Consider the following 13,630-nt stretch of genomic DNA (forward strand, 5'->3'; position numbering starts at 1 on the left):
GGGACACACAAACATACACTCTTTCACACACTAACTCATGGTTACACACACACACATAGGGACACACAAACATACACTCTTTCACACACTAACTCATAGTTACAAACACACACATAGGGACACACAAACATACACTCTTTCACACACACAATCTCATAGTTACACACAAACAAAAACACACACACACATAGGGACACACAAACATACACTCTTTCACACACTAACTCATAGTTACACACACACACACAAAGGGACACACAAACATACTCTCTTCCACACACACAAACTCATAGTTACACACACACACACATACGGACACACAAACATACACTCTTTCACACACTAACTCATAGTTACACACACACACACATAGGGACACACAAACATACTCTCTTCCACACACACAAACTCATAGTTACACACACACACATAGGGACACACAAACATACACTCTTTCACACACTAACTCATAGTTACACACACACATAGGGACACACAAACATACACTCTTTCACACACTAACTCATAGTTACACACACACATAGGGACACACAAACATACACTCTTTCACACACTAACTCATAGTTACACACACACACATAGGGACACACAAACATACACTCTTTCACACACTAACTCATAGTTACACACACACACATAGTTACACACACACATACGGACACACAAACATACACTCTTTCACACACAAACTCATAGTTACACACACACATAGGGACACACAAACATACACTCTTTCACACACTAACTCATAGTTACACACACACATAGGGACACACAAACATACACTCTTTCACACACTAACTCATAGTTACACACACACATAGGGACACACAAACATACACTCTTTCACACACTAACTCATAGTTACACACACACATAGGGACACACAAACATACACTCTTTCACACACTAACTCAAAGTTTTAAGAGACTCTGAAAGTTTTGTAAACCAAAAGTGTTATTATTGGAGTCTGATGAGCCTTTTCACCTCGTCCTTCTGTCAGAAGGTCCATTTACTGCGTCCTTGATGAATCACCTGTAGAACATTTTTCAGAGCGTCTTCTGAAAAATGCTCTGGAGAGGAAGAAGTGCTGCGGGTTTTAATTTTCCTGGATCAGACGACCCTGAAGTGCTCTTCCCTCAACTCTCTTAATGGTGCCTGAAGTTAAGGCTTAAGGAGATGATGCACACGGGGACAAACCAAGATGATGAAAGTCGGTTTTCGATAATTAAAAACGTATTTCCCTTTTTGCTTTTGTATTTTTTGATGGAAAGAAAAAAAACCATTTCATTCAAGCATCCCAGCATGCATTGCAGAAGTTGGATTTTCTTCTGAGGATGGATCTTCATTTCAAGGAGATTCTACGACATAACAGTTACACTGCTCTGACACTGGGGGGCGACAGAAACAACATTTTCAAATCGTCATGTCGCTCCTTTAATGTGTTTGACTTAATCCATCCATTATCCATCCATCCATCCATCCATCCATCCATCCATCCATCCATCCATCCATCCATCCATCCATCCATCCATCCATCCATCCATCCATCCATCCATCCATCCATCCATCCATCCATCCATCCATCCATCCATCCATCCATCCATCCATCCATCCATCCATCCATCCATCCATCCATCCATCCATCCATCCATCCATCCATCCATCCATCCATCCATCCATCCATCCATCTATAAACACCATCTATATGTGGAGCTGACGTGAGCAACAACAATCAAGTTCAAACTAAAGTGTAAACTTTAGTTTTTATCTCTGACATTTTGTAAATGTGTAATTTTTACGCCCTTTGTGCAACAATCTATATTCTGTGATACTTTTTTTTTTAATGTGGCCATTGGGGTTTCAACGACAGTTATACAGTTTAGACACAAGGGGGCGACAGAAACAACATTTTCCCATCAACGTATTTACCCTTATATGTTTGTCGGACTTGATTTTAAGTCACTTGCTTATTTATTTAACATGTTTGTTTTTTTGCACAATTATTAAAGCAGAACCAAAAAGAAAATTAATTAGTTTGAAATACTTAAATTAAGCAAGTAAGTAATATTTGTAGAGCGCTCAATATAAACCATATAGTATACAATGTATTTTGTATAGAGATACATGAGACAAAAACTGAAACTCTGGTGATTGCTCCTGATGATAAGGTTCCAGGGTTAAGTCAGTACTTGGATGACTTAGGAAAGTCTGTCAAACTGAGCCTGAGAAACCTGGGTGTTGTATTTGACAAAGACAATGTATCTAATTCAACACTGTTGTTCTCAGTATTCTCTTGACTTTTAAAGTATATATTTTATTGAATATTGTTTTGATTGTTTAAGCGCTTTGTGGCCCAAAGCGCTATATAAATACAAATTACTTACTTACTTACTTACTTAATTACTTAAAAACAGTCAATAATTAATGATTTTTTGGTAAGTAAGTAAGTAATTTGTATTTATATAGCGCTTTTCCTGACCAGGATCACAAAGCGCTAAAACAATCAAAACAACACTCAATCAAATATATACTTTAAAGGTCAAGCTAACATCAAACAACACAGTAGTTCCTGAAAATCAAGAAAAAGCCTGAAGAAAATAAAAATGTCTTAAGAATGTAATAAATATATTAAGAAAATCATAAAAACGAACGTACAAATAATGCCTGATAATTTCTTATTCTGTCATTATTTTTCATGTCATTGCAGTTCCACTTTTCTGACACTATGGGGGGGGGGCGACAGAAACAACATTTTCCCATCAACATATTGCCCCTTTTAATGTTTTGAGGACTTGATTCTAACTGGAACTAAATCCACTTTAACGTTTGTTTAAAAAACATCTGTTCGCCAGGAGCGCTCAACACGACGGAGGAGAAGACGACGTGTCCACTCGGGTACTTCCCCTGCGGCAACCTGAGTGTGTGTCTGCCGCAGCTGCTGCACTGCAACGGCATCAACGACTGCGGGAACCAGGCGGACGAGGAGAATTGCGGTGAGTTCCTGAAGGGGCCTCGTTTTTTTTTTGTCACAACCGCGGCAGGGCTAATTGCCTCTAACAGGCGGAAACCTCCCGAGAACCAGACTCCGCCGGTTGCCTTAATTGGTCGCACGGCAACAGAGCGTGGAGATGATGAAAGAGAGGGTGAATAAAAAAGGAAGTCGTGTGTTTTTGTGTGTGTTCCTGGAGTCACTGGCGCCAGTAATCCAGCCTCCGACATCTAAGGGGAGGAAACCTTGATCAAGTGAGAACAGACGAGTTCACAAATTTGAGTGATGGCCGGTGGACATTTGTGGACGAGGGAGAGTCGCCCGAAGCGTGAACACACCTGGAGACTTTGTGGATCCTGCGCGACTTGAAACGAAATGAGCTCACACATGGAACACAAACTCCAGACTTTGAGGATCCGAAGATCGTCTCAGATCGTTTCACGTCAGGAGACGATTCCGACTCCCCCAGGTCTAGGTCTTGGGCTGACGCTGACGAGGATTTCGTTTTGTGACAGGTTCTCAACAATGAGGGCAACACGTGACCTCCGAGCACCACATTGGGAAAAAAAAGAAGAGAAAAACTAGTTTGTGCAGAAGGTTCACGTGGACTCTAACAAAACAAGCCCACAAACCAATTTGGATAAACGCTGTTGCCAGCGGTGGACTTGCTTCCCTGAAAGACCTCCTTATTTAACAAGAATAGAACCACGTTTGTCCGCCGCCTTTTCTTCTGTTTTTAAACATGTTTTTAAGTCGATGTTTTTGATAGACGTACAGCACCACGTGACCTCTATTCGGTCCACAGCAAGGACTTTTTTCAGTCCTCTGCCGCCTCAATTAGATCTTGTTTTCTCAACTACCTCTTAACTTGGAGGCTCTAGCAAGGCTGGCCAATTAAATATCCTCAGGGGCCACATCATTTGCTGTTGTTAGGGGCCGTTGAGCCAAAAGTGAGAAGCGAAGTGCCCAAAACCAAAATTAAAAAAAGCATTAAATAAACCAAACAGTGCCAATTATAATGAAATGAAAATAAAAAAACTGATATAAAGTCGTTTTTTAAAGGTAAATAGGACCTTAATATTCAAAGAAGAAAGTCCTAAACCAGGGGTGGGCAATTAAATTTCCTCTGGGGCCACATGATCATATACTGTGAGTGTTGGGAGGGACCGTCAATCCAAAAGAGATGAGCGAACAGCTAAAATATGATAGTAAGTAAGAATAATAAATTAAGTAATATCAGAATCAAAGAAAGCTAACTATGGCTTTAGGTTTAGGTTAACTCTTGAACTAACTCTGAAGCTAGCGCTGTAGGTAAACTCTTGAAGCTAATATTTTAAGGCTATCTCTTAAATATAATACTTTCAGTTACCTCCAGAAGATAGCAATTTAGGACAACTCTTAGAGCTAACAGTTCAGGCTAACTCTTGAAGCGTAAACGATAGGTGAACTCTTGAAGCTAACCTTTGAAGCTAACAGTTTAGGCTATCTCTTGAAGCGTAAACGATAGGTGAACTCTTGAAGCTAACCCATGAAGCTAACAGTTCAGGCTAACTCTTGAAGCGTAAACGATAGGTGAACTCTTGAAGCTAACCTTTGAAGCTAACAGTTCAGGCTATCTCTTGAAGCGTAAACGTTAGGTGAACTCTTGAAGCTAACCTTTGAAGCTAACAGTTCAGGCCATCTCTTGTAGCTTAAACGTTAGGTGAACTCTTGAAGCTAACCTATGAAACTAACAGTTCAGGCTAACTCTTGAAGCTTAAAGTTTAGGTGAACTCTTGAAGCTAACCTTTGAAGCTAATAGTTCAGGCCATCTCTTGTAGCTTAAACGTTAGGTGAACTCTAGAAGCCAACCTATGAAGCTAGCAGTTCAGGCTATCTCTTGTAGCTTAAATGTTAGGTGAACTCTTGAAGCTAACCTATGAAGCTAACAGTTCAGGCTAACTCTTAAAGCTTAAATGTTAGGTGAACTCTTGAAGCTAACCTTTGAAGCTAACAGTTCAGGCTATCTCTTGAAGCTTAAACGATAGGTGAACTCTTGAAGCTAACCTATAAAGCTAACAGTTCAGGCTAACTCTTGAAGCTTAAACGTTAAGTGAACTCTTGAAGCTAACAGTTCAGGCTATCTCTTGTAGCTTAAATGTTAGGTGAACTCTTGAAGCTAACCTTTGAAGCTAACAGTTCATGCTATCTCCTGAAGCATAAACTATAGGTGAACTCTTGAAGCTAACCTATGAAGCTAACAGTTCATGCTAACTCTTGAAGCTTAAACGTTAGGTGAACTCTTGAAGCTAACAGTTCAGGCTAACTCTTGAAGCGTAAACGATAGGTGAACTCTTGAAGCTAACCTATGAAGCTAACAGTTCATGCTAACTCTTGAAGCTTAAACGTTAGGTGAACTCTTGAAGCTAACAGTTCAGGCTAACTCTTGAAGCGTAAACGATAGGTGAACTCTTGAAGCTAATCTATAAAGCTAACAGTTCAGGCTAACTCTTGAAGCATAAACGAAAGGTGAACTCTTGAAGCTAACAGTTTTGGCTAACTTTTGAAGCTAACATGTGAGACTATCTAAGCTAATAATAAAAGCTTACTTTAGGCTAAATCTTGCAGTAAACATTTGAGGCGAACACTTTAAGCTAAATCCTGAGGCTAAGTCTTTAAGCTAAATCTGTCATAGATTCCAAAAAAATGATGCTGAAGCTGCTAAGAGTTGAAAGAAAAAGGCCAAAAGTGTTGGAAGACTAGACTTTTTAAAAGGCTGTTGCTTAACAATTGAGCTCTAATTTAGTTTAAAACCTTCCTGGGAATGAGACGAACAAAATGAGCCCATTAGCCTTCACGCTGATGTAACTTGTAATAAGGGAGTTGTTAGAGCGAGACTGGTTTCAGCCTTTTCGGACAAAAAAACAACAAAAAAAGGCTGAATCCAGACACAGAGCAGGTAAAGAAGAGCTTATGTAAGACTCCTGAAGCTTGAGAGAACCAATGTCACTCAAGTTAGATATGGATCATGACGGCGATACGGCAGCGGCTAAAACGAAAGAGCGAGAGGTATATCGTTGAGCAGGATGGAAGTGTGGCATTTTGCTTTTCTTATCTTCTATTGGACATTCGGATTATCTTTTCATTTGATCATCACAGAGGCGTGTGTGTGTGTGTGTGTTCCAGCGATGACTGACTGGATCAAGATGATCTGAGAGCTTCTTCTTCTTCTGCTGCCGGTCAAAGGTGAAGTCGTCTCCGGATTAAATCTTCTCACGTCGACACTCGAGCCCTTTATTCTTTTCATTCTGCTCCAGCGGATTTTATTCAACCTTCGGATAAGAGTGGAACAATTTGCTGAATTTGAAATTTAAATTCCGCGACCTTTTGTCCTCACGCCTCCTTGGTTCGCTAAGTGAAAAAAAAACGTTTTTTTTTTTCGTTTTTTTTTGGATTCGTCAAACTTTTTCCATTGAAGAAAAAGTCAGGCAGGAACTTTATTCATCTCCCTTTTAACCTTGTGGCGGGAAACTTGGGTGACTTAGGAAAGTCTGTCAAACTGAGCCTGAGAAACCTGGGTGTTGTATTTGACAAAGACAATGTATCTAGTTCAACACTGTTGTTCTCAGTATTCTCTTGACCTTTAAAGTATATATTGTATTGAATATTATTTTGATTGTTTAACAAAAAAAAAACCTGCTCTCTTGTATCTGCGAGAGTTTTGTCTTCTGGCTCAGCTCAGCCACCGATCTGTCCATCATTCTCCACTCACCACATGGACAGGACTCGACTGAGAACCATGGTCACAGACTCGAAGGAACTGAGCCCCATCATAGAACTTCTAAAAGTGTTGCCGTTCCCCCAGAACGACTCAAAAACGGCGAAAAAAAACAAGTTGAATTAAATAGAAATCTATCATTTATTCTGAGCAGCGAGTCCTGGACAGGTTTTCATTATGGAGTCGCCGGCGGGTCGTCAGATATCCAGGTCAGTGGTCAGAATTTAGAGTCGCTCACCTCTCTTGTGGTCGCTCTCAGAATTAATGCCACGTCATCGAGAAAGCGCATTAACTCTGAATTATTGTGCGGCACGTAAATCCGACGCCAGCGATGAAATATAGGAGAACAACAGCGAGAACCCGGCGCCGTAAATCTGCTCGAAATGTCACATCAAGAGTCACAAAAATCATCGGCGGAGAAGTCGAATTATCCGGTTGGGGGCAGCGACGACATCGAGGTTCAATTTCTAATCTGCAAGACGGAGCCCCGAAGGACTCGGCGACATTTTGGTTTTGACGGATCTTTCCCGGCGGTGTTCGTGTTAATCCAGGTCAGAGCGTGGCCATTGATCGTGTGACCCGCAGTTTCTCCCGTGACGCCCTAGAAAAGATGCAGAGGGAAAACGACAAGACATCGTGCTCTTGAGCAATGTCAGCAGCTGGTCTCAAATTCAATTATCACAAGAGATCTTTGAGATAAACATTAACGAAGCCTGCGCATTTTCTTTAATGTAGCCATTAGCACCCCTAAGCCTTAGCTCTGAACTGGACGAACCAGAGTGCGCACATGAAGGTCTTTTGACTTGGCAATAGAATTAAATATACAGTACGGAAGCGAAAAATCAGCCGTGATAAAACTAGAGCGCTGTGAGCGATGCATCGTGGGAGTTTACTGGTTTTTTTTGCCACCATAAGTAAGATGGTAATTACTGCCTCCAGCTAAGTTCTGTGTTTGTGTTGACGTCTGTTGTCAGTTGAACCCGCAGACGAATATAAAAGTGAAGTTAAACGCTGAATATTTGCTAGTGTAGATGTTTAATTAGATTTAAATATATTTGAATAATGTTATAATTTAGTATTTAACACACAATCACTCACATTTGTAAGCTTTAAAGCCTGTAAGTAAGTAAGTAATGTTTATTTGGTAAAGTGATTTAACAATCAAAAACAATACACAGTTAAAACTATAATCTATAAAAGGTGTGTATTCGTGTATTTGTAGTATTGTCCAGTACTTGACTCTGGTGTTGCAGAATTTACAGACCACATGACTCTTGACGAAGTCGTAACTGCTTTAATTTGTTTTTAAAACCAAAAAAACGTCCAAACATCAGCTTCAAAAGCTGCTGGTGTCGATTGTATCCTCTCGTCCTCAGTCATCACCGAGGGATCTCGCGAAATCGCATTGTTCCTCTTTGCCGCGGAGGACGTAACGACTTCTGCCATCTAGCGTTGGGAAGTTTAATTGCAACACAAAAATGAACAAACACAGTTTAATATTTGCATGTTAGTTCAACTAGAAATCAAACAATTTTACATTAAACACACTTTTTTGAAACACAAACCATAAAAGAGAGAGAAAAGAACTATGACAAAAATAAAATGAAATTTGAAGCGAAAACAAAAAAATCTTTATTGTGCTGTCAACACAGTATCCTGAAAAAAAAAGAGATATATCGCTGTATCGACATTTTCTTACACCTCTATTTCAATCTGCCACAAAAGGCAGACTCTCCTCCCTGGCTGAGGCTCTGCTTGGCTGCCTCCCCGGCCCCACTTATTCTTCGGTTTCTTGTAAGAACAAGGGGGACTTCTTCCGAGAACGAAATCTTCACAAAAAAAAAGCCCTACAACCTGTCATCGTTTGTGAGAGTTTGTGATCGATTTCAACAACTTTTAAAATAATCGTTGCTCGTAACGAGCAGGAGGACGTGATGTTCTGATTGGTCGGAACGTTTCCTCCTCGCAAGGTGTCTCCGCGTTGCATCATCATCTAAACCTTTTTGTTTGTTTTTGTGACGAATGACCCGACGCTCCCGCTCATCTCTATCCAATTCTCCAGATCGTTTTATTTCAGTTAGCGTCGCCGCTAGCTCCGCTAACAATTAGCCGTTAGCTCGTCCCCTCGCGTCAACACCATTGTTATCATCAGAGACAGGTGGCGAGATGCTGGCTTCCTGTCACATGGTTCGCTCCAGTGCGTCTTTTCTCTTTTGTGCTTTTCATCACGGCCGCGGCGCCGTGATTGGTCGATTTAGTTTGTGTCTCTCACGTTGGTCACAGATCGCTAATCTGCCTTTGATGTTCAAAGGCGGCGGGAATGATTGTGCGAGCGAGGATCTCCATAAAGATGGAATCATGTTTTTCATTCCACAGTCACAGCATCAGACGCTTCTTTCTTTGATGGGTGGAGAGAATTTTCTTTTCATTACGTCAATTAGCTGCTGAGTCTTCAGGGGTCAGAGTTCGGACTGACACGAAAACTCATCAACGACTTCATCGCAGAGATGTGTGTATCTGTGTTTGTGTAGCTGTGTGTCTTAGTGTGGGTGTGTGTGTGGTGCACGCATGTCGTTGTTGTAAACACAACGTAGGAATTTTTGTGGTGCCAGCACAAAATACGAGAACGACATAAAAAACACACACAAAATAAATGAAAATAAAGTGAAAATGTATCTGTGTAAGTCTGCCTGTTTGTGTGCATGAATGTGTGTGTGAGTGTCTCTGTGTGTGTCAAATTGAACATGTTTGTTTGTGTGTGCTTGTCTCTGTGTTTCTGTCTATGCGTGTGTGTCGGTGCGGTGATAATATGTGTATATATTTGTTTGGGTGTGGAGGGTGTATATATAGGTGTGTGTATATATTTATATATAAATATGTGTGTGTATGTACACAGAATTTGTGTGTGTGGGAGTATATATGGGTGTTTGTATATATGTATATATAAATATGTGTGTGTCTGTGTGTATGTACTATCTATATATATGGGTGTGTGTATGTATACTGTATTATGTGTGTGGGGGAGTATATATATAGGTGTGTGTATATATTGTGTATATATAAATATGTGTGTATGTATGTACTATCTATATATACGGGTGTGTGTATGTATTTATATATAAATATGTGTGTTTGTGTTTATGTACTATATATATATGGGTGTGTGTATGTATACAGTATTCTGTGTGTGGGGGAGTATATTTAGGTGTATGTATATATTTATATATAAATATGTGTGATTGTGTATGTACTATCTATATATATGGGTGTGTGTATGTATACAGCATTTGTGTGTGGGGGAGTATATACGGGTGTGTGTATATATTTATATATAAATATGTGTGTGTGTGTGTACTCTATATATATGGGTGTGTGTATGTATATAGTATTCTGTGTGTGGGGGAGTATATATAGGTGTTTATACTTGTATATGAGTGTGTGTATGAATATATGTACATGTAATGTGTGTGTGTGTAGGTGTGTGTGTGTTATATACAGTTCTATAAACTGTACAGAAGGTAAGTTGTGCTGCTCTGAGCCTCTCACGGACGATCAAGCTTGTGTCGGACGTTCAGGACAAACTCGAGTCTTCATAACGTTTGTGTCTGAGGTTGTTTGGTCCCTTAAATGTGCTTTCATGGCCAGAGTAAATGAGTAACAGTGGACTCCCCGTGAACCCCCCTGACTCCCCTCCTCACCCCATCACCCCCCATCTCCCTCCCTTCACCGCCCCATGTCCTCCACAGCTCACTGCAGACAAGCCTCCTCAACAGAGACCCTGTGGAGACTGAGGTAATTCGGCCGTAACAAGATGAATGTGCCAAACAAACGTGTGGACCCTGAGGCTCCTTCAAACTCTGAGCCAAAAAAAAAAGTTCCATTCACAGAAGAACTTGAGGAACCAGAAGAGCTGCCGGAGGATGAGGAGACCATCTTCATCAGATCTTCTCTCGACCGTCTTTGAAATCCTCATCTGCTCCTCAGATCTTCATCGAACCTTATGATATTCCTTGAATCTTCTCCGGACCTTCTAAGCTTCACGGGATCTTCTGATTTCATCTGATCTCCGCCCGGTCTTTTGTTCTTCTGGACTCTGAAGTGATCAGGTCTTTCTAGTGGATCCATCAGACTTGTTAATCAAAGAGAAACCAATTCCATCTTCTGGACTCTAAGAGATTTCTGGGTCATGTGTGGGTTCAACATAATTTCCATCACGTGTGGAGTGTGTCGCTCGTAGACATCAGAGCGTCGTCTTTATTCATCTCATTGTTCTGCAGAGTGAGAGGCTGTCAATCATCTCCTGATGACCAGGAGACAATTGTTCGCTCTGATCTGAAGCACCGAAATTAAATTTACCGCTGTGTTCACAGGATTGCCTCCAGTTACACTTGCATGCACACCCCCACACACACACATGCACACACAGTCACACACACACACATGCACACACAGTCACATGCACGCACAGTCACACACACACACATGCACACAAAGTCACACACATAGTCACACACACACACATGCACACACAGTCACAGTCACACATGCACACACACACACACACACAGTCACATGCACACACAGTCACACACACACACAGTCACATGCACACACAGTCACACACACACACATGCACACACAGTCACATGCACGCACAGTCACACACATAGTCACACACACACATGCACACACAGTCACACATGCACACACACACACACAGTCACATGCACACACAGTCACATGCACACACAGTCACACACACACACAGTCACATGCACACACAGTCACACACATGCACGAACAGTCACACACATACACATGCACACACAGTCACACGCACACATGCACACACAGTCACACACATGCACACACACACAGTCACACACACACACACATGCAGGCATGCACATACACATTCACACACATACAGTCACATACATATACACACACAGTTTCAAACAGGCACATACACACAATCACACACCCCTGAACACAGTCACACACACACACAGTTTCGAACAGGCACATACACACGCAAACACAGTCACACACACACTTGCACACACAAAGTCACACACCAGCACTCACACATGCACACAGTCACACACACCTAATAATATCACATACAAAAATACACACACCGACACACCTAGAAACACACACCTTTGCACACATATACACACATAAACCCGCACAAACAGTCTCACGCTCACACTTGCACACACACACATACACACGCAAACTTGCTTCACACACACACCTGCTTCACACACACTTAGACATACCTGCAAACAAACACAATTGCTCACACACCTACACACACTCAGACACACTCGCACACACACCACAAAAACACAATTGCACACACACACTTGCACTTTCACACACAAACACAATTGCTCACACACACGCACACACCTGCATAGACATACGAAACACTTATGCATACCTGCACACACAACATTTCACCCACTAGCTTGCCTGCTGAGGTCACATCCGAGGTCAAATTGAATTAACATAGTTTGTGTTGCTCCACCAGGCGACAACAACGGGTGGCCTCTCCTGTTCGACAAGTACTTCGGGATGCCGAGTCACAACACAGGCACCAAATCCAAACACTGCTGTGAGTATTGAATCATTGTCGTTGGTGTGATGATGCGCTAACACTTCCTTCACGTCCTTGAAGACACTTTGCTGTTGTCATGACAACGGGAGTCAAATGTGTCATTGTTTCCACATGTTTGACATTTAATTCTTGTAACGTTGAGATAAAAATCATTTTCTATAGTCATGGGTGCGTGAAATAGATTTTTGGTCATTTCTATTAACTCGGTGACTTTTGGCTTTGAAACAAGACGACATTAGTGCGAACAATTACTGTTTTGATTCTGTGTCACCAAAATAGAATCAATAAAGTTGGTTTTCCACACACACATCCATATATACACACACACACACATATACACACATATTTAATACACAAACAAAAACAATTACTTTGTTTATTCTGTGTCGCCAAAATAGTATCAATAAAGTTGGTTTTCCACACACACACACACACATATACACACACACATTTAATACACACACAAAAACAACTACTGTTTTGATTCTGTGTCGCCAAAATTGTATCAATAAAGTTGGTATTCCACACACAAATTCATATATACACACACACATGCATACACACACGCATATACACACACACATTTAATACACACACAAAAACAATAACTGATTATTCTGTGTCGCCAAAAAAGTATCAATAAAGTTGGTTTTCCACACACACATTTTATACCACACAAAAACAATAACTGTGATTTTCTGTGTCGCCAAAATAGTATCAATAAAGTTGGTATTCCACACACACATTCATGTATACACACACACATTCATACACACACGCATATACACACATCTAATACACACACAAAAACAATAACTGTGTTTATTCTGTGTCACCAAAATAGAATCAATAAAGTTGGATTTCAACACACACATTCCTATATACACACACACACATATACACACACACATTTAATACACACACAAAAAAAATTACTGTGTTTATTCTGTGTCGCCAAAATAGTATCAATAAAGTTGGTTTTCCACACACACATTCATATATACACACACACATTCATACATAAACACACTTATACACACACACACATTTAATACGCACACAAAAACAATTACTGTGATTATTCTGTGTCGCCAAAATAGTATCAATAAAGTTGGTTTTCCACACACACATATACACACACATTTAATACACACACAAAAACAATTATAGAGAGAATAGATCCACGGAGGAAAGTTCAAAACTTTAATAACTCCAGAACGGTCCACAAAGGGGA

At 40.7% G+C, this 13,630-nt stretch overlaps 1 protein-coding gene across 1 annotated transcript in view; it reads left to right on the forward strand.

The window, feature by feature from the left end:
* The window catches only part of rxfp1 (relaxin family peptide receptor 1), a 45,460-nt gene that overhangs the window by 12,553 nt on the left and 19,277 nt on the right, over positions 1-13,630 (forward strand). The window contains exons 2-3 of the mRNA XM_087799341.1: positions 2,877-3,017; positions 12,310-12,393. Coding sequence (XP_087655467.1) covers positions 2,877-3,017; positions 12,310-12,393 — 225 coding nt within the window. The remainder of the gene's footprint in view (positions 1-2,876; positions 3,018-12,309; positions 12,394-13,630) is intronic.

The sequence above is a fragment of the Callionymus lyra genome, chromosome 9 (genome assembly GCF_982586985.1).
Source record: "Callionymus lyra chromosome 9, fCalLyr1.hap1.1, whole genome shotgun sequence".
Taxonomy (NCBI): domain Eukaryota; kingdom Metazoa; phylum Chordata; class Actinopteri; order Syngnathiformes; family Callionymidae; genus Callionymus; species Callionymus lyra.